This window comes from Castor canadensis, chromosome 2 (assembly GCF_047511655.1).
Source record: "Castor canadensis chromosome 2, mCasCan1.hap1v2, whole genome shotgun sequence".
In the NCBI taxonomy this organism is placed as follows: Eukaryota; Metazoa; Chordata; class Mammalia; order Rodentia; family Castoridae; genus Castor; species Castor canadensis.
The window spans coordinates 64770041-64792551 of record NC_133387.1 but is presented as its reverse complement, the minus strand read 5'-3'; the positions used below and the strand labels follow the sequence as shown (position 1 = coordinate 64792551).

General features: G+C 37.8%; 2 protein-coding genes across 2 annotated transcripts in view; one reads left to right on the top strand and one right to left on the bottom strand.

Moving 5' to 3' along the window:
• Lrrc17 (leucine rich repeat containing 17) overlaps positions 1 to 7717 on the bottom strand; it is a 34246-nt gene extending 26529 nt beyond the window's left edge. The window contains exon 1 of the mRNA XM_074064910.1: positions 7418 to 7717. The gene's annotated coding sequence lies outside the window, so the exon portion shown is untranslated. The remainder of the gene's footprint in view (positions 1 to 7417) is intronic.
• The window catches only part of Fbxl13 (F-box and leucine rich repeat protein 13), a 232799-nt gene that overhangs the window by 134547 nt on the left and 75741 nt on the right, over positions 1 to 22511 (top strand). The window contains exon 12 of the mRNA XM_074064909.1: positions 7348 to 7477. Coding sequence (XP_073921010.1) covers positions 7348 to 7477 — 130 coding nt within the window. The remainder of the gene's footprint in view (positions 1 to 7347; positions 7478 to 22511) is intronic.

Sequence of the window (22511 nt, the reverse complement as noted above, 5' to 3'; positions counted from 1 at the left end):
TTTCATTTGAGTGACTTAATTGATTTATCTTAAAATAAAATAAGTAGGGCTATAAATTATTTCTAAATAAGAATTTGGGCGAAGCTTAGAAAATTTGGTAAGTATCATTTTTATTTTCTAGGCAAACTAGTCTATATTTGCTTTCTTCTTTGACCCAGTAATTATTTAGAAGAGAATTTTTTGGTTTCAAGTGATTGACATGTCTTTGATTAAGCTAATGTTTTCAATTACGCACTATAGTAAAGAAATGTAGACTGAATTATTTTGACTTTTTGGAATTTATTCAGATTTCTTAGTGGGCTGGTTTATAATTAATTTCAACAAACCATTCATGAATGTTTAAAACAAAGTGAGTTTGTTTTAAAAGACAAAATTCTGTGTGTATATGTGTACATATACATATAACTTCTTGAAATTTCATAATAGTGATATATTAGTCACCAATTATAGTCACACTTCTGCTTTTTAATGTTATTTTTAATAAAGATTAAGAACTGACATGTTTCATTATAGATTGCAGCATTTATTTACATAAAATGACACCCTTTTTCTGGCTTGATGTTTCTTTGTGGTGAAAAATTTTAAATCTACTCTTAATATACTTATCTTTGCTTTCTTCTGCTTGTGTTTCTTGTGGATTAACTTTATGCATCCCTGTGTTTTTAACTTTTGTGTTACTGGGATTTAGGTTTGTCTTTTATGTGCAGTACATAAATTTTAAACTTTTAATTCTCTTGGTCTTTTGAAGAGGGCTCTTTAAAACACTGATATTTCTTGTTAAAATAAAGTGTATGTTCTTATTTTTATCATCCTGATTTATGCTTTTTTATATTATTACACTATACTCATTGTTTCTGACTTGTGCTGGAGGAACTGTGTTACTTTTATGCATATTATACAACTTTTTTTTTTTTTTTTGGCAGTACTGGAGTTTGAACTCAGGGCCTTATGATTACTAGGCAGGCGGCACTCTACCATTTGAGCCACTCTACCAGCCCTACATATTCTAACTAGTTGCTGTTTGCTTGGTTTTGATTTTTGATGTTTGTTTGTTTGTTTGTTTGAGACAGGGTCTTGCTATATAACCAGGCTGGGCTCAAATTTTAATTCTTTCTGGTTCTACTTCCCAGTGCTGGGATTATAGGGATACATATATGTATATATTTTTTAAAAATATGCTTTAATATACATTTCTTTAATTATCAAAGTCAAGATGGAAAAATAACTTTTGACACTGCCTGTGTTACGCAAGAGATTTAATACATTTAATTTTGCCTTGGACTTGACATCCTTTTACTTCCACTCCACTGTATGAAAACATCTGTTGATCATGATTTTGACTAATCATTTAACTTTCCTTTTAATACTGATTTTTAGTGTTGGTATTTAATATTGTAATCATATTTATAATATTGTGTAATCCTAACTAATTTAGTCCATTCATTGGGGTTCCTTTTCCCTTACAGTTCCTTTATTCTTTAATTCTTACTTTGATTCATCCTGTGATGACTGGAGATAAAATTTTTAAAATTCTTTTTTGGGAAAGATGAGTGTTATTTTTATATCATTGGTCTCTGAAAGTGACTAGTATCTTAAAGGTTGAACAACTTCTCTTGTTGTATGTTCTTCAAGCACGTCTTTACCTTGTTTTATCTTTAAAACTACAAATATTGCTCTGAGAACTTTGATATTTGAGGTTAAATAGAAGTCTAAAATCAGCATCATTTTTTGTGCCTTTGTTGGTAACCTTTTTTTTTTTGTGCCAAGATGTTTGCAAGACTTTCCTTTTTTCTGGAAATTAAAGGCATTTTCTAAGCTTGATTGTGTTCTTTCAATTAATTTTTCCTAGAACATAGTTAAACCTTTTGAACATTGAAACCTGATTTGTTTTCTCAACATTTCTCTTCTTAATGCTTCTATCCATTTGTTCAGGGCCTTTCTTGAAAAATCCTGTTTTATACTTAGATCAGTTTTTATTTCTGTCCTTCCAAGCTGCATTTCCTTTCTCATAATTTTTGTTTACATATGCATCCTATTATCATTCTGCCTTCTTTATATCATTCCTTCTTAAAGTGTGTTCTGGTAAATATTTAGCAACTGGCTGGGTGGTGGGTAGAGGGAAGCTCTGATTTGTAGGGTTTACAATTTCTGTGCTATAAATAATACCATTATGGGCAATTTTAAGCCACCAACATGATGTCATTTAATGTGGACTTGGTTGGATATGCTTGTGTAAACCAGCTCCAGAGATGATATTGTGGGAGACTCCTGAGGGTCAGTCTGCTAAGACCCTTTTATGAGTTCCTGGTGGTCTTCTAGTCTTGTGATGAAGAATCTAATGAAGGACTTTTCTTTACACATTCCATACTGAAGTATATAATTCTGTACATATGTGTATACGTATATGAATCTCTAGATATGAATTATTCCACCTTTTGGAATTTATTGAGATTTCTTGGTGGAATAATTTAATAATAATAGTTATATATAATGGCACATATTATATGTGTAATAAATATATATAGAGAGAGAATATTAGAAAATCCATATGTGAAAATCTGAACTTACAATGATGCTTTGAAATTTATAACACATGAAAAAAATTTTTTTTAACTTAAAAAGTATACTTTGAGAGCTCTTTTCTCTTAGGCAATTCAATGTAATGCTGTAGTTGTGCATAGTTTTTTAAGAGACTTTTTTTAATGAAGCTACACTTTTAGTGGGCAATAGAAAAATAGGACTGCAAGTAAATATTTTGTTCTGGTTTTAATTTCTAGTTCTTGCCATTGGAAGAACATTAAGAATAAATCCTACTTGATACTGATTTCTTTTGTCATATGGAAAAATGTAGACTGACTTATCTATGACAAAGATTTATTTCATAATGATCTGTATTTTTTTTTCTGTTTTCCTTTGTTTTGAATATACGTGAATGTGCAAAACTGTTCTTACAACTATAAATAAGCAGAGAAATGTTGGTTATTGCTGCTGTCATTGCTCATCATTGCCTTTAGCACTTCTTTCCAAAGAAACTAGTTGCCAGAGGGAAAATGTAATTTGTTTGCCCTTCTTGGCAAAATTGATTTGCCAATTTTTATTTGAATATTTTTCTTCACTTCTTTGGGGACTTGGTTAGTTTTCTAGAGTTGAAAATGAGGGCTGCCCACAGCTCATGTCCATTCCAGGATATTTTTTGCTGCTTATTATTTCTTGAATCCAACCCTTTCCAGTTATTCCTGGTGCCACAACTTAGGTGGCACTTTCAGCTCCTTATTTGGCAAGACACCCTGCTGGTTCTGCCTCTGGTTTTTCTTCCCTCCAATCTGCTGTGTTGTTCCAGAATCATCCTGGAACAATCTTCTTATCATGTCTAGAGTCTTCCCTTGTTTCCCTTAATACTATCCTATCAAACTTACTGCCCAGGCATTCGAAGAGAAGCCCTTACCTCTTGTTCTGGTCATCTGATTACTACATGCTCTAACTTCTCTACAGCTGGAAAGCCCTTATCCTCTTTGCTAAACCTCAGTCTTCTATACCTCAAGTCATGACATCTCTATAAGTCCAGCAATTTCTCCTTTCCCTGCAGTTTAGCAGCCACATTCACTCATTCACTCACTATGTCTTGATCAACTACAGTGTGTGAGACCTTCTGGGCTTACAGTTGGTAGCAAAACTATTATGACTTCTTTTCTTGAGGTTGGGTCTTGGTAGGTTGCCCAATTTGGCCTTGAATTCCTGGGCTCAAGAGATTCTCCTGCCTCACCTTCATCATTAGGGAAGAGAACAGGTGCACACCACTGTATCCAACTTAGTCTGTGTTCTTTAATGGAGCCTTATATATAATAGTGCATCGGTGTCTATTTTTCATATAGATGAACTAGCCTTTCAATTGGTTTGGAAATTTCTTATCGTCAGGGACTATAATGTTATATAGTCTCACTAGTGTTCATAAAAGTGGGCAGACATAGTCAGCTGTTGTGCTGACTGGATAAGCTCAAGTTCACCCTATAAATATGAGGCCACATCACTCCATTTAGATTTTCTGCAGAATTCTACTTCCTGAAACTTCCTCTTTGAAAGTAAAGAGCCCAACACTTAACTTAAAAGAATCTACTTGCAAATTCACTTCCCATCTTTTTTTTTTTTTTTTTTACATATATACATACTGGGCTTGTCTTGATGATTTTAAGAGGAATTGTCTTTTAAATGCATACTGTTATACTCCTTTGAGTAGTAACTCCATCAGGTGTTGGAGATCTAACACAGACTACCTCAATTCTTCAATAGAAACAAAGTCAAAAGAAAGGAGAAGAAATCTCTTTAGTTTCTACAAGAATTATAATTTCTTAAAGATTATAGTAATATCAGAAAAATAATCCTCAAAGAGAAAACCCATCCCCCCAATTAGGAAATAGTTACAAATAATTAGGAAAAGATAAAAATAGACTGTAAACACTCTGCCTCAAAGCAGAATTAGAATTATCAAGTGGTCTCTGTGCTAGGAAAATCAAGAAGGAGATCTTACTCATGTAGGAGACACACTTCTTTGCCAAAATTGTTAATAAGAAGTATGGGTATTACATAAATTTTCCAAGTGTGATTTCACTATTAACTGATATTTTCCCCAATTCCAGCAGTTTTAAGTCTGCAGCACCATAAATCCCTAGAAAGGCCTAAAAGGCCACTGAAGTTTCTGGGCTTTGCTTTCAAATTCAGCATGGTTCCCATGAGGTTCCACTTTGGAGGGAGCCATCCAGAGCTTTCAATCCAGGAGTTGTTTTAAACCTAATGAACAATCTCTTTATCAGAACCATAGGCTCTTAACCTGCGGTCAATGGATTTCCCAAGAGGATGAGGGGTGGATTTCAGGGGCCATTGAATTGTGATGGGGGGAAAATCCTCTCTGTATTCTCTAAGCTCTAACTGAAATATAAGTAAACATCAGAGTAGTTTTACCAGCTCTTGGGACTTTTTTTTAACCTATATAAATCACACATATATTCTTATATTATAATTATTCTATATATTTTGAAATATTGATATCCGTCACTACTTCCCAATCACAGTAGTTTCTAGAACAGTTGCTAGATCTTGTTATTTGATATGTTAGTAAAAAACACATATATTACTATTTTACACACTTGGAATTTAAAATTATTTTGATAATTATATATTTCAATATAATCAGCTGTCTTTGTAATTGTATATATTTAATTTTATGCATTTAAAAACATTATGCTAAGAAAGGATTTATAGACCTCACTAAATAACGAGAAGTATTGGTTATATAAAAAAAGTTAGAGCCCCTTGCTCAATTCTCATTTTTGGTATTTGTTAATTGATCACATGGATTTAAACAAATGAAATGATAGGTATGGACTAGGGTGTAGAACCAACGTGATGTGCCCCAAATTCTTGATCATTTGTATACAGCACTCCTGTCAGGTAAGTACCCATTCCATTAAATGGAAGAATATAGTGCATACTCCATAAAAACAATTGATAATTATTACTACTTGGGCTACAGTAGCAATAACAATAATAATAAAATACATCTCTCCTTAAATCTTCTACCATATTCCTGCTGATTTCAGGTGTCAAAACCACCCTCAAGATAATACTATTACATTAGTGTTCTCGTTTAGTTGTCACACTTCTAGAGAGAAAGAACAGATGGGAGTACATCCATATGACAGATAAGGAGACTAAGGGCCAGCAAAGCTGGAAGCTCCTCAGTTGGGCAGGGTGAAGAACAGAAAAGACTCTATTATTACCTCCACTTGGCAGATGGAGGAGCAATCCTGAGAGCTGAGGGAAGTTGCCGTAAGTGTCAGGGCTAGGATTCGAATCCAATTTGGTCAGATTCCAAATCCTTGTGTGTTTTCCATTATGTTGTGCTGTCTACCTCACTACTCCCTTCTCCAAATAGAGAGCTGACGGATTGTAAGAAATGACACCCCCACTCTGATCCCAAGAAAATTGCTCTTTACTCAGCTGAATCACCAGTATTCTGAAGAGAGAAAAGCAAGCATTTACAAAACTTTGGCACCACTCAGTCTCGGGGGGTTGCGGGGGGGTGGGGGGGGGTGGGGGGGGCGTTCAGGACAGGGGTGTGTCTTTGGGATGTTGTCTGTCCTTCCAGGCCCTGCTGGCCAGCCACTGCCATCCAAAGGTTCCTTCTTTTTGTTGTGGAATCTCATGTACACAGCCATTCCCAGAGGGAAGTGTGTGTTCTGAATCAAATAATCACTGTGGAACTGGAACCATTAAGTCACGGATCTGTGTTTCCCACATCTGGTCAATGCTTGCATATCTTATTTCCCATTTATGTGAAGGTAAACTTTACTATTTTTATTTCTAAGCTTTTAAGGGGCAGAGAGGCATTTTTCTCCCCACTTTTCATCCTTTTTGCTTTCTCATTTGCTGTTAAGCTTTTGCTGGTCACAAACCAAGAGCGTGTTGTTAATCCCATGAAAAGAGCAGGCAGTAGTGGGAGTCCTCGCACTTTCAAAAAAATACCAGGCTTAGGAGGACTTCTTTCTCAAAATGCCAGCTCTTGCATGACAGTATAGACTCATCCTAATTAGCTTTCTTTTTTTCTGGAAGCTCTTGTTTTGGTCATTGTAGTATAACCATATTTCATCGGTCTCAACTCCAGTGAGATTGATAGCCTCTGATGGAGTTTTTATTCTTGTGTGTTGCCTACTTAATTCTTAACCCATTTCAGCTCTGTGCATCAGTCTTTTTGCATTTTTAATACAAAAAGTCATTACTTACAAATAACTAATGAAGTCATTACTTACAAAATTGTACATATTTAAATCTTTGTTTTTCAAACCACCATTTTAATTTTGATCCATGTTCAATTTTGCCTTCTCTCTATCCCAAATCCTCACTGTTATGGAATAGTTCATTTTCATTTAAATGTTTACAAAAGGCTTATCTTTCTCAACATTTTGCACAATATTGATGCTCCAAAGGTAAAACCTAAGTACAACAATAAAGGAAACTCCAACTTTGGAAAAAACAAACTTACTTTCAAACAATATGCATGCAACCCCTCAACCCTGCCCCTTCAAAATAGCTATCCCATTAACTTTCTCAAACCTCTAGCCAATATTCTTTACTTCTTTTCCCTGAAATGTAATTATGCATTATCTGATATGCTATTGAACTCTCCTTTAATGAACGAGAAGAGAGCAATGAAGTTAAACAGTCGGACATCTGCAAGAAGACAGGATTAATGTGCAGTTTTCATTCTCTTTGTCATAGTGGTTAAGAGAGATGTGAGTACAACTGAAAAGTTCTTCACTTTCCTTCCTCTCTGCTCTCGCCCTGTCTCTTCAGGCACTTCCTCAACTTACAGAATCTCAGTTTGGCTTACTGCCGAAGGTTCACCGACAAAGGTTTACGGTACCTGAGCTTAGGGAATGGATGCCACAAGCTCATCTATCTGGACATTTCGGGCTGCACCCAGGTTTGCCTCTCAGTCTTCTCTCTCCTGCAGCGGGCAAGGACGTCCTCTGGAGAGCTGGCTGCATCCAGCCCTCATGTTGCACTAAGGCTGTGCAGGAACCACAGCACACTTCTGAGAGGTTTTAAATTACATGGCCACAGCTGCTGAATTTTTCCCCGGGATCGCTACTATAGGCTCCTGGCTTCCTTCCACTGGTGTGTCACATCCACAAACAAGCAGAGCTCATTGGATAATGAAACAGATCACTTCTGTGTAGTCTCTGAGGACAGTTGAGGGCAGAGTCTAAATATAAAGAACTTGAGAATTGCAACCAACATGCAAACAAAGCAAAACTTTTTGGGGGAGATTTGCCCAGGATCCCTGAAAAGTTAATCAGCTCCCGTAACTTTTTTTTTTAAGGGGGATAAAATGCTACAAGTGATAAATCTGAGAAAAGGAAATATATACACAGATTGAAATGATTAAAATTGCATTGCACTCCTGGCTAGGTACCATGAAGATTTGAGGTATACATGGGAAAATATTTTAAGTTGGAGGGGACAGGATTGGGAAAGTTGGGGAAAGTTGGAGGGCTAGGGAATGGGGCTTTGGAAGTAGTTAACTGCCTCGGTGATAGTATCTTCTGCTCTGATTTTGATAGATAATTCTTTTAACTTATTTTTTTTCACTTCTCTATGTATTTTGATATTGATGTCATAGTATTCTCCTTACTCCATAAGAATGATAATAGCACAGGTGAGAACTAGCTGAAACTAGTTGCCTAAGTAGTAGCCCTCTACTGAGTCATTACTAAGCCAGGCATTGGGTTGACTGCTAAACACAGATTAGATTTTTTCTCTCCTATAATGTAGTGTAGTGCATGTTTATCATTCCCACTTAGAAAAAAGACCAAGGCTTGGGATGGTTGAATAAATTGCCCAAGGTTGCACAGCTGGTAGAAGCACCTGATACTGGTACAGTGATTAAACACCTGTTGGTAGATACCAAGGTAGGCAGATGTCCCTGGTGGGAGGAGAATACAGGGGCAGACTACTACTGCAGGACCAGGGTTTCCTGGTGTCCTTGGTGTGGGGAATAGGACAGAAGGACTCTTAGCTAAGGTTGAAAATGTCCACAATTTTAATTTCTTTAAAACTGGCTTACTAGTGTATAGCTTGCTTAGTATCAACATCTACTGTGGTTTAGGACTGAGGCAGCCTTAACATTCTGCTCAGCTTTACTAAACTTTAGACAGACTTACTTTAGGCCTCTGACCTCCCTTTTCTTACAGCATTTACTTTAGATAACTTACAATTGTACATTCTTTCTCTGCCTCCTTTGAGACGTAAATCTTTTTTCAAAACTTCTTGCTGGTTTTACAACCCAGGAATGTCTTCTTCCAGGACCTGGGAGTTATCCCTTTGACATATAATCATCAAAGAAGATAGCACCATATCTCTCAGTGTCTGTGGGAGGTAGGAGCCTAACTTTGATGCGCACCAATTAACAAACACAGATGTTGTAATCACAGAGAAAAATATTTGCAAATTCAGGGATAACTTAATGTGTTTGGCAAATCCCCTTGGTTAACCTCCCCCAACTATAATTCCTCCAACACTTTTCTACTAGCTTACTCTAAAAACCTGCCACAGTATGACTTACCTTCTTGTTCTAATAATTCCACGAGATAATTATTTCAGGGATAGCATACCATACCACACTCCCACACCCATACATTTCATAGAGATAAATATTTTCAGACACAGCACAGTCTAAACCAAAGGTTTCACATCTGTGGTCTACTGCCCAGATGTGCACACAAAACATACATAGTGTCTTCAATGCATTTACATGTGCACTGCTACCACTTAACTCATTGCCGGCCTGGCCTCAGTCAGTATTTATGTTTGGTTTGAGTGTATAAAGCCTAGAACTCTATTTCTAATTGTCCTTTAATTTGTAAATGGAAAACCACAATGAAGTTAGTGTTGCATATCATTTTGCAAAACAATGTTAATTTCTTTCATCATTCTTCCATTTATGTTTGTTTAACATTTCAATAGAAATTTAATTCTAGGTGTCAGGCTCTATTTCAGGCACTGGAAATTAAGTTATTTGAATGTGGGTCCCTTTAGACCCATATGAGCCTCAGGTCTTAATAATGACTGTGGCTGTAGGACCCCTGAAGTTGCATGGGACTCCTCCTGAGTGACTTCTTAGGTCATTTGGGGAGGTTCTGTTTGCCTACCTCCTCAGATCTGATTTCAAAGAAGGAATTTGATGACTCAGAGGTTTAATGTCTTCCCTTGTAAGTAAGAGGTTCTATCTTGGAAACTGTAATCTACTTCCTATGTTTGGAATTTTGCACTAGGAAGTCATACATTAATATATCTAACCAAGAAATAAAGGTCCTAATAATCCACCAAGACTTGAGACTAGGAACCTGCACCTAAATGCTTTTCACTGTTGTTTGTTGAGTGCCTGTTGCTCACCAGCCATCACGAAGGGTGAAACAGTATCCCTGTCTCTCAGGAACTTTGGGTTAACATAAACAACCTATGCCAAGGATGGAAATTTAATGCAAGCATTGCTGCCCAAAAGTCAAAAATTATTTATACAATACTGTGAAAGAATGTGAACCATACTTGTTAAAAAAAATAAATAGATGATAGAGAACTATAATATAAAGTAAAAATCAAGTACATATGTTCTGGAAATAGTCTGCATTCTTTTGGGATTAGATAAACATTCGAGGTGCATTAAGTAGCATGACTGATTTTCTAATGAATACCAGAACTAGCCCGTGCACCTGCGTGTCGTCATCTTGAGTGTGGTTGAGATGATTCCTCTATTGTTTTTCTTCCAAGAAGTCTCCCCTTGCACTTTCTCCCTAATCAGGGCAAGGTCCTGGTGAACTCTTTTACTATGCATGCTTTTATATTTACCATCCTCTCAAAGTTATAAAACCTAAGCTTATGCCAAAAAATTTTTTTAAACCATACTTAAACACAATTTGGGAAGGTCTTTTAGAGATGAAAAATGATTTCATCACATAAACAAAGTCCTTTTTCCCTATTTCTTTTGTTATCTATGGTCTGGGAGACATTTGGTGACAGTAGATGGGTTAGTCTTATTCTCTAAGGAAAGAAGTGTGGCCTGACTTGTGGTCTACATTTCTTAGATGCTATTGAATTCTTACTGTTTAGTTCCGTAAAGAAACTAATGAACCATTGTATGAGATGTGATATTTTCCTTTGCACATCATACTTTGCGTTGGGGCCCACTCCTCTCCCATTGATGCCATGTGGTTCTGGGAAGCTGGTATGCGTAGTGCCCTGAGAGCTGCACACCGGGGAAATGAGAGCACAGGCTCTGGGTATCTGCATGTTAATCCTGAACTTGCCATTTTCCAGTTTGGGAAACACAGCGTGCTCCATTGTGTACCTGAGTTTCCTTATCTAGGAAAACTTCGAAAAATACTGACACATGTTCACAAAAGTCCCATGCTAATGAAATGATTTGATACAGTTAGGATGTTTAGAACAATGGCTGGCACATAGGAAGTGCTTATTCACTCTTAGCTTAGTACGCATATTTTCCCATGGCTACTGGTCATTTGATCTAGGCCTAGTCAGTCATAAATTCCATCCCTAGTGGCTGGGATTTGTCCAGGGTGGGCATGTGACCATAGCAGAAGCATTCAGAATTTTCCAAGGTACTCAACTTTGGGAAAAATAAATTCTGTGTTCCTGAGGGTGCAAAACCTGGCGAGTATAAGCCTAGGCTACTCTGTGGGTTTTTTTTCTCCAGCAACATGGGAGAAATTTGTCTGCAGTGAAGGAGAATGAAACCATCAGGAAGAAGCCAGCCTTTGAGTGGGAGGGTGGGTTGTTTGGCCTTTCTGTTGGAGACTCCATTATTTCCTGTTCTACCTAAACTAGCTTATGGTGGGTCTCCATCGCTGCAACTGAAAGGAACTGGTTCAACTCTAGTGAGGCTGAGGTTCCTATTTAGGGTTCAGTTGGGGGTTAAAAAGAATATTTCTGGTTGGGCTTTAATAAATAAATAAATGAGAATAAAACTAAGGCCAAGAGAGAAAGTTGTAAAGGTTTCTCATGACTCCTCACACGCTCATATTCTACCACCTACTTGAACCTGTTGCTTTGGACATGCTTCTGGCTGACCACAAAGCAAACCTTAACACCTAGGAAGCCAGGTTAAACCTGCTTCTAAACTTCTCTAGTGACTTTTGGGGGGTAAGTGTTGCCAAAGTATAACAGAAAAGTGTACAAAGTACTGTGAATGGTCATGTGTATTTTTTTGGCAAGTACAGCACGCATTTCTGTTGGGTAGTTATAGTGGTCACTTGACTGGGTCATCAGGTACGTATATGCCTGGCTTCAGTTGTTATTGTCAGTTGTACAAATTGGTTGTGCCAATCCTGGTGACATTTTCATGATTTAGAAAAATCATAGGAAAAAATGGTGCTGTAGCTCCCCCTACTTACTCCCTGTATTTAGCCACATTGTTTGTTTTCATAGCTGCACTATTATTAAAGTGTATTTTATAAGAGGGAGGAGAAAAGCATTCAAACCTAGAGTGGGTTTCTGTACCAAGTACTCGTTCCTTCTCAGAAATTACTACTGAGTACTTAAGTCACCTTACTGTCTCTTCCACAGTAAGTCCCTTTCCTCAAATTCCTATCTTTTCAAATGTTCCTTTCAAACTGTCAGAACCCAGTGCAGAGCTTCTACTGGTGACTCTTCTCAATAAAAGAAATTAAGAAGAGGGCTTCAACAATTTTGTGTTTCTTTGGCATTATTGTACAGTGGAGAAGGAGTGGGCCTTAGTATGGCTTTCCAAAACACAGAGAAAAAGGGAAGAAACATAACCAGAGATTTTAATTTTATTTCATAGTGTAGTATTTGGGTTCATTTTGTTCTTTTTGGAACTTAGCTATGGAGAGCAGATTTAATCATGAGTCTCACTTCATGATTAAACTCTCTGCCTCTGGGTATGCATGGCCCTCCTGTTAAATTTATTCCCGTATCTACTGTTCCTGCTCCTACTCCCCTCCTTCTCCCCAAGCAACCGCTCTACTTTATTTGGTTCCTCACAACTCTGTGTATTCTTATGTTCTCATTTTATGTTTCTTTGTGTATGCATCTTAATACTCATAAATGATATTGTGCTGTAGATCTTCTGATATTTTAGGAGAGGCTAAGTCACCTCTCTAACACCAACATAGTGGACCTCAGGTTTAGTCTTGGGCCCCCTTTCCTTCTCAGGCTGCACCTACTCCTTTGGTGGTCTCATCTCATGACTTTATATCACCTACAATAGTGAACTCTCACATGTACACATAAAGTCATATGCACATGTATATACACACAGGCTCCACACATATCTGCACACAGAGAACACATCAACCACATTCAAGTTTTTAGTTTCCTTCCGTTGTCCTATCCCTTCCATACACGACCTCCCCCCACCTTAGTGTGAGCCATATCCCATAATATTACTGCATTTGTTTTAGGTCTATAATCTGCAAATGAGGGAGAAGACGTGGCTTTTGGCCTTCTGAGTCTGGTTAACTTCACTTAAGATGATGTTCTTCAGTTCCATCCATTTACCTTTGAATGACAAGATTTCATTCTTCTTTGTGGCTGAGTAAAATTCCTTATATATAAATACCACATTTTTTAAATCAATTCATCAGTACTGGGCATCTTAGCTGTTTCCATAGCTTAGCTATTGTGAATAGTGCTGCAATAAACATGGGTGTGCAGGTGCCTTTGTTGTAAGCTAACTCACATTCCTTCAGGAATATCCCTGGGAGTGGTATTTCTGGATCTATTTTTAGTTTTTTAAGAAGCCTCCATACTGTTTTCCATAGTGGTTGTACTAGTTTACCTTCCCATCAGCAGTGTATGAGGGTTCCTTTTTCCCTGTGTCCTCGCCAACATTTGTTGTTGTTTGTGTTCTTGATGGTAGCTATTCTAACAGGCAGGAGTGAAGTGGAATCTTAGTATGGTTTTGATTTGCATTTCCTTTATGGCCAGAGATGGTGAGCATTTTTTTCATCTGTTTTCCAGTCATTTGGCCTTTGTTCTTTGAAAAGACTCTGTTCAGCTGATTTGCCCATTTCTTCATTGGGTCATAGATTTTTGGGGAGTTTAGTATTTGAGCTCCCTGTTTATTCTGATTTATAGCTGGCAAAGATTTTCTCCCATTCTGTGGGTGGCCTGTTCAATTTAGAGACCATTTCCTTTTTTGTGCAGAAGCTTTTTAATTTCATTTAGTCCTATTTGTCAACCCTCTCTCTTAGTTGCTGAGCCGCTTGAGTTCTGCTGAGGAAGTCCTTGCCTGTGCCTATTCCCTGCTCTTTCCTGTAATAGCTTCAAGGTTTCAGGTCTGACATAAAGGTCCTTAATCCACTTTGAGTTGATATTTATACAGGGTGAGAAACATCAATCTAGTTTCCGTTTTCTGCAGGCAAATATCCAGTTTTCCCAGCAACATTTGTTGAAGGGCTGTCTTTTTTCCACTATATGTATTTGACATTGACACCTTTGTCAAAAATTAGTTGGGTATAGCTGCATGGATTCATATCTGGGTCCTTTATTCTGTTCCACTGGTCTTCATATCTGTTTTTGTGCTGAATTAAACAGCATATCAGAAAGATCATACATCATGACCAAGTCAACATCCCAGGGATGTAAGAATGGCTCAACATATGCAAATTATTAAATGTAATACAATAGAAGCAAAGACGAAAACCCCTTGATCATCTCAATAAATGCAGAAAAAGCCTTTGATAAAATTCAACAGCACTTCCTGATAAAAGCTCTGTTGAAACCAGTAACAGAAGGAATGTACCTCAACATAATAAAGGCTATATATGACAAACCTATAGTCAACATCATACTTAGGGGAAATTGAAACCATTTCCTCTAAGGTCAGGAACAAGACAAGGGTGACCACTCTCCCCACTCCTATTCAACATAGTCTTGGAATTCCTGACCAAAGGAATAAGGCAGGAAGAAGAAATAAAAGGAATACAAATAGGTAAGAAAGAAGCCAAACCATCTCTATTCACAGTTGACATGATTTTATACCTAAACGTCCTGAAAAAGTGCACCAAAAAGCTCCTAGACACTATAAACAGCTTCAGCAAAGTGGCAGGATACAAAATCAATTTACAAAAATCAGTTGATTTTCTATACATCAACAATGAGCAGATTGAGAAAGAATATAGGAAAACAATTCCATTCACAATAGCCTAAAAAATTAAATATCTAGGAATAAACTTAACAAAGGATGTGAATGACCTCTGTAAGGAAAACTGTATCATTGAAGAAAGAAATCGAAGAGGATTACAGAAGATGGAAAGATCTCCCATGCTCATGGATTGGCAGAATCAGCATAGTAAAAATGGCTATACTACCAAAAGCAATCTACATGTTCAATGCAATTCCCATCAGAATCCCAATGACCTTCATCACAGAGATTGAAAAGTCAACCCTAATGTTTATTTAGAAGCACAAAAGCCCATGAATAACCAAGGCAATACTGAGCAAAAAGAACAACGTGGAGCTATCATAATACCCGCCTTCATGATGTACTACAGAGCCACAGTCAGTGTCCTTCCTCTGCTCACATATTTGGCAAGGGTTCCTATTGACTCAATAAAACACAGCCTTGGAAGGCCCTACAAGCCCCTGTGTAATCTTCTGTCCTCTGTTTGCCTCTCAGACATCATTTCTCTAACTCTTCTTCCTGACAATTCCACTCCAGCTACACTGGTTTTCTTGCTGTTCTTCAAAATGACAGGAGCAAGCTTCCACCTTAAGGTTTTTGTATTGGCTGTTCCTCTTACTTTTAATGTTCTTTCTGCAGATATCTATATGGCTGACTTTCTTTGAGTCTTTCTTGTCCCTGTGAATGAATGAATAAATGGATAAAAAGACATCAGCCAAAATGCTCTTTCAGATGTGTTCTTATTTCTGTCAGAGTCTCAAATGCTTAAAATGGAAAATACGGGTAGGGTAAGAGTTTCTATAGAGAAAAAGTGAAGTGCCTTTTGGGAGGGTAATGATTCCTGGTTCAAAAGATTACAACACTCAAATGCAATAATAATGACTTATCAGTAGTTCTTATACTGTGAAATCTCTCTGGGACCCATGAAACTTAAATGAAGACCCTGCAAACTACAAACAGGAAGATTCCAAGATCGTTTCAGTTATCTCTAGGCTGCACAAATTCCAGCCTCCCCTTTCAGAGAGGCAGAGATCATGGAACATCTTACTTGTTCACCCCTGGTGTTTATGGTAGAGGTAAGAGAAAGCCAGATAGGCATGTCCAGGGATGAATGACTAGCAAAGCAAGACTGAGAAGAGATTTCCCTGTTCTCCTCCTCCTTTTCTTCTATCTCTCTCCCTCTCTCCCTCCCTCCTTCCTTTCTTCTTCCCCCACCTTCCTTTCTTTCTATGCATCAGAAGGCAGTGGGATGGTGAAATGAGCCCATGATCCCCTAGACTGAAGTCAGGAGACCTGGAAATCTGTCATCATCCTTACTATGCCATTAACCATATGTGTAACTCTGGACAGTTACTTGTTTTTCCAGCCCCAGTTTCCTCATCTGTATTATGGCTAGGCTGGGCTAGATCTCTGAGGCCTTTTTCAACTTTAGGGTTTTATGCTTCTATATGGTGGCTAATCAAGGTAACCAGAGAAGGAGAAAGATTTGGGAGAACAACAATGAATTTTATTTTAGAATGGCTTGATTTGAGATTCTTCTGATAAATTTGGTGTAAATGATAAAAATTACTTGAATATAGAAGTCTGAACCTTGGAACAGAGCTAGGAATAGAGGTATAGATTTGAGAGTCTATCAATAATGGTTAATTGGAACAATAAGAATTTTGTGCTATGAAACCATGTATCACTTAAATAACTACAAATCATTGTCTATTATTTAAAGCCAACAAAACGGTATAAGAATTTTAAGTTCAATAATGTTAAGTATTATATATAGATATATTGGAGGCAAAGTTTAGTTGATGACAGTTGTGTACATTACTGATGCAAATTATTTTTAATAAAGAAAATTGTATTATTATTAAAAAAAAAAGAATGTTGTGACCAGCTAAGCCAGTTGTGAATGGGCAGGTACAGAGTCATCATGAGCTTATATTTGCTTGGCTCCATTTTCCTTTATTCTGTGGAATAATAAAGAGTGAGAAAAGCCACACTTGTTAGTGTTTGCTGAATTGTGTAATATAAATACTCTCACCATGGCCTATTTCAAATTATCAGCAAAAGGTCACCTGACAGGGAGCTAGAGAGAGAGGTGCAGCAGCACACTGCTACGGGGCATTGTCACCGTGGAGGCACAGTAAACACAGATATCCTCAAGGGTATGGATAATGGTGACATGGAGAAGAACAGTTAGAAAGTGATGAATTTGCCATTGTTTTTAATATGCTTTAAGTTTTTAAATGCCTACATTTAACAGCCAGCTTATAGAATTCCTGAAGATGTGACAGCTTTAACAATCATCAAATTTAACTTGTTCTCACAAGTGTATGAGCTGGCTCCACCCAGCACTGAAACTGATGCTAATGTAAGGCAAGTGACTTGCTGAGATCACACAGAAAATGTCTTAGCATAATTAGAACCCTGATCATGTACTGCTGAAGACTAAGCTCTTAATAACCACTACACTAGCATTTGTAAAGCTGTAAAGGGCTACACTGCATATAGTGAAAAAATTGTTGCATTTTGGATTTGAAAAATATCGTATAGTTTAAAGTGTCATTTAATAAGGAAACACAGTCACAAATCAGGAAATTCACATTCCTTCTATCATGACTCAGTTCTTAGACCTCACTGCCCCTGTTAAAGGAGTGTCTTAACATAGTCCTTTCTGAACCACACTTCAACTTGGCTTTTTTTGGTGGTGGTGGTACTGGGGATTGAACTCAGGAACTCAGATTTGTCAGGCAGCCACTCTACCACTTGAGCCATTCCGCCAGCCCCAATTTCAATTTGTATTGAAAGAAATTTTAGAGTTTATGAAAACCTTTTTAGCTATCTTGTAAATAGGATGTGTGTAAATTTAAATAGTTGTTACATAATTATTAGTTTGAATATGCTGGTCATATTGAAAATAAAAACTAATGAAATAGCAAACACGTATTGCTAACATCCATGGCTTAATGTAATGTGTTTGTAGGCAAAATGCATAAGGATTTTTCTTATATTAGGTAGTAAAAATGAAACATCTGGCAACGATATTTAGATCTTGAAGGAGCAGATGACAAAATGATGAGTCTCAGTGGACTAAGGTCTTGTTTCCCACTCCTGAAAAAAGGGGTTGAAATAAATCTCATGCTTTCTGAAAACCACATTTACTTAAGTTTCTTCTCTGCTCCCTATCTTGAAAAGTAACTTATGCACAGAATTTCATGAACTGTTCACAAAAAACTATTTTGGTCTTTGGAGGTTTAAGTTGAAGCTGTAAAGCCACCATCCAGCCCAATTAATCTAGACAAACAAGTGTATCTGTGGATCATCGTGTTTTAAGATGAAAGCATTATGGTTGTGATTCTCAGTCATTAAGGAGATAAAGCTCCATTATAACACAGGCCAGTGGTGGAGGAAAGGAACAAGATAGTGTGTTCTAGATAATGATGACAAAAGTTCAGGATGGGCCAACCTGCTTCTGGCAGATTGCAGCTCTGACGCACTGTGCAGTGAATGCAGAGTTGGCAGACATGCTTGCCTTCTTGATACATGTGGGTTTTGCTCTTCTTATGTGCTAGTTATGTATTGATACTGGAAAATGAAACCATTTTTTCATTGGTTGTCCAATGTTTTGAGTAAATCTGGCAAGTTTAACAGCTGGCCATATTGACTACCACCACCTTTGGGACTACCAACTCCAATTTCTATAGTCTGCAATCAACTTGGTCTATTACAAACTTTTGCTATGCCATCCTCTGCATCAGGCCTGTGTTGACACACTGAAGGCTAAGATGCTGTCCATGTTCTTTGGCAGGGAGATTAAGCATGTGCATAGGTCACTGTCAGAAAGAGAATACAAAATGCAGAGCTCTGAGGTGTAAGAGGAAGAAATATCTGATCGCTACCTGAGGTGGTGAAGGAAGGCTAAAGCTAACAGATAAGATTTTAGACTATAGAAGTGGAAGTGGCCAGTAGGAATTATAGACCTGGAAACCACAGGATCATCCAAAGGAGAGAGGTTGGAAGGACCTCGAAAGGACAAACACCAGACCTTATAATAGTTGAGAATCTATCACATCCTCTTAGCATAGACCCTGGAAAGTGTTATTATTGAAGATGCTTGTGGTACAGTAAAACAGAATGTTCCATGATGTTTAGGGGGAAAGTTAGCTTTTCTCTTCAATAATTTATTCTATTTGCTAAGCCAGTCTCCTTTGAGATCACTAAGAGGTCTTGAAGCATATATGCATCTGACTAAAGTCATTACATTGCCCATTAGTCATTGGATGCAGTGCTGTGAGAATGAGAGAAACATCTGGAAACGGTACAGGAATACAGCTGGAGCCATGTCTACTTAAGGTAGATATTTCTGTCTCAGAGTGTCTGGCTCTGCATGTGTATCTTTTCTGTATTACTGAACCTATTGAGAGACACTGTTGTAAAACAGGAGTGGAAAGTGGAAGCTTGGAAGGTGTTATCATCAATGTGATGTCCCTTCCCTTTTTTTTCCCCTCTTGGAGCACAGAGAGTGACTGAAGTTGGTCCTTGGTACTCATTTCATGTGGCTCACAGACAATTCACTTCCTTCCCTCACAGATGGCTTTGTCTTGTGCTTGATGGTTTGAGACCCACCCGGTGGCAGCTGGAGAGAATTTTCCTGGGATCACTAAAGCTCTTCTGTCCCCATCAGCAGCAGTAACTGCGTGCTGGGACTTGAGGTTGGAACACCACTGGCGAGGGCAATTTTCCCACCTTCCTAACAAATGCAGACTTAACCAGCAAAGGGTAGGATGGCAAGGCTCTACTTGGTGTCAAAGGAAGCCAAAGTCACTTCACAGCTAAGAGAGAGATCAAGGGCTGGGAGTGTGACTCAAGTGGTAGAACACCTCCTAGCAAAGCACAAGGCCCTGAGTTCAAACCCAAGTACCACCAAAAAATAAAAATAAAAATATTGATCAGATCCCTGGTATTGTAGGAAATAATCCTACACAGAAATGCACAGATAGCAACTGTGAAAAATCCTGGAATTTAAATATGGTGAAATAGCTTGCTTTTACCTTTAAAAGAAATTTTTAGTTTCAGATTTATGTCCCCATTATTTCATTAAAAAGAAAGGACAACTAATAGTTGTTTGGCCTAAAAGATTCTGGCAGGAATATTTGAGTCATAAAATATGAGCCAAACATCTTTTTGGATATTCTAATATAAACTTTGTAAAGAACTAAGTGTTTCATGCCAGCACAAAGCTGAGTCTCTTCTCAGAGGTTCCTTCCTACCACTTTTTCCAGAGGCTAAATCTTGGTAGATAGCACATGTCTTAGCTGTATTACAAGTAATCACCCAGCAATGCTGCTTTTTGTATAATTTCTCTCTCTTTCAGGAAATCTTGTGAATGTGTTCTCAAGAAAATAAGAGAGAACAGGTTATTGTTAGTTTTGTGAAACTCAGAAGTGTTGTCAAAAACAGCAGTTCTCAGCAATGGGAAGAGAAAGACTCTAGCCGTGGCTCTGCCATTGTTATGTGATTCTAGAACGTTCGTTCACTCAGCTTTTATGGAGCACCTTTGTACCAGACACTGTATTTAGTACTGGAGACCCACTGTGGGGAGTGCATGAGGAATCTTCTTTCAAATCATACTATATTTCTCTGTGTTTGCAACATGAGGAATTCACTATGAGGGCTTCTCTAGGTCCTCTACCTCCAGTTCTTGATCCTTTACTTTTCTGTGTGAGCAAATTGTGTCCAGAGCAAAAAGAAAGATTGTAACCAGTAACTAGACATTGTGCTAACTAACCACTTTTATAAACATGGCTCCTTTGGTTTTCTCAAGAATTTTCTAAAATAGGTACCAGTATGTCCATTTTACAGACGAGGAAGCTAAGAGCCATAGAGGGTGAGCTCTGTTTTGGTGCAAGTAAGAAAAAGGAAGAGCCAGGCTTGAGCCCCACTCTGCTGACTCCAAACCAGCATTCTCCTCCTCTCTTCTGTTGCCCCTGTTTTCACATGTTCATTCATCTCCCCTGGACTCTTTTTTTTTTTTTAGGCGCACTTATGGAAAATTTATTCAAGAATCCATGGCGGTACAGTATAAAATGCCTCATTCTTGCCTTTTTGACTTTTCCTCTCTGCTTACCTATTACACTTCTCTTATTCATGTGAGTGTGATTTTGCCACTGGAGTCAAGGCCGGAACTCTCACAGTTTTGCCTCCATGTTTTTATGGGAGCAAAAAATAAAAAACCTTCACAGCTCCATGTAGACTTCTTTTCCTTCCACTAAGAATCATTTCAATCTTGTCTGTGATCAAATTCTATACTTTCTCTCTCAGACTTTTACTCCCAAATTTAATTCATTCTGCCTCTACTAGCTGTCCAACACAGTAAGAAATTTAAAAAAGAGTATATTATCATCTCTTGGAGGGAAATAAGACATGCACAGATTATAAGAAAGAGTTATGGACCAAAATAAAGTGTTATGAGCCATTTGTTCGTTGGTGTCTCCCTGAAAGGAGAGGGTTAAGGCAGGAAATGATTCAAAAACTGCCCAGGTGCCCTTTCTCTGCTTCTCTTTTTCTGGTTATCGATGGTCATTGTAGAAAGTTTGAAAACGGTCCCCTCTTCAAAACCGATAACTTCAAAACTGTTAACACTTTGATGGTTGTTTCTCTGTGTAATAGTTAAGTTCATGTGTCAATTTGGCTAGCCTGTCATAATCTCATGAACTGAATATTCTCTCTCTCTCTCTCTCTCTCTCTCACTCTCTCTCTCTCTCCCCACTCCACCCAAACCCCTCATTAATTTTGAACTCACACTTCTCTAACTATAATGTGAATTACCTGGAATTTCTAACAAGTTCCCAGATAATGCTGATCCTGCCAGTCTGTGATCTCAGTTCCTTTCCTAAAGCATTATTTGTATTAACCATATTATACTCCATTAAATGGATTGCCATACCCTCCTCCTTTCTTTCTGGTGGTACTGGAGATTGAATTCAAGGCCTCATGCTTGCTAGACAAGCGCTCTACCACTTGAGCCACTCTGCCAGCACTCAACCCAATCCAAATGGCTGTAATCTTAGTCTGGTGTCAGTACGTCACTATTATATAATTCTGTGATAAATACAGTCCTGTGCTACATAACTATGCTTTGGTCAACAGTGGACTTCCTGCAAGACAGTGGTCCCATAAGATGAGATTGCCTATTGATGTTACAGCTGTCTTAGTTTATGTAAGAACACTCACTCTGTGATGTTTGCACAATGACAAAATTACCCAATGACACATTTCTCAGCATGTATCTCTGTCATGCATGACTATGTCTTTGTACATAAATCTCAGTGTATAACTCTTATTGCCTTAGGATAATTTTAGCAAAGAAGAATTCATGACCCTAGATAGGTACAGTGTTCAGGGTTTAGAAACATATTTTCCAAATGTTGTTTAGAAAAATTCTTCAATGTATCTGTGAACCCAAAGTCCTGACTTCTGCAACAACTCAAGCCTGCATGCCCCATTCATGCTTAGCCCGTTTCAAGGCTTCCCTGGGCCTTTAATGGGGTTTCTGCATTGTCAGCATCTGCTGGGCAGCAGAAACTATCAAATCAGCAGAGTTCTCTGGATTCATTCATATATTTTCCCTTTGTTTATGTAGCAATATTACTTGATTACCTACTTAATTGATGCTATAGCACCCTGCTAGGAACTAGGGTAAAAGGGAGTTAGTTTAATAAGTAATATACAATTAATTTAATTTTACTTATGATAATTACATAGTGCTCAAGAAGCTGGTCTAATGTAAAGTTCAGAGGCA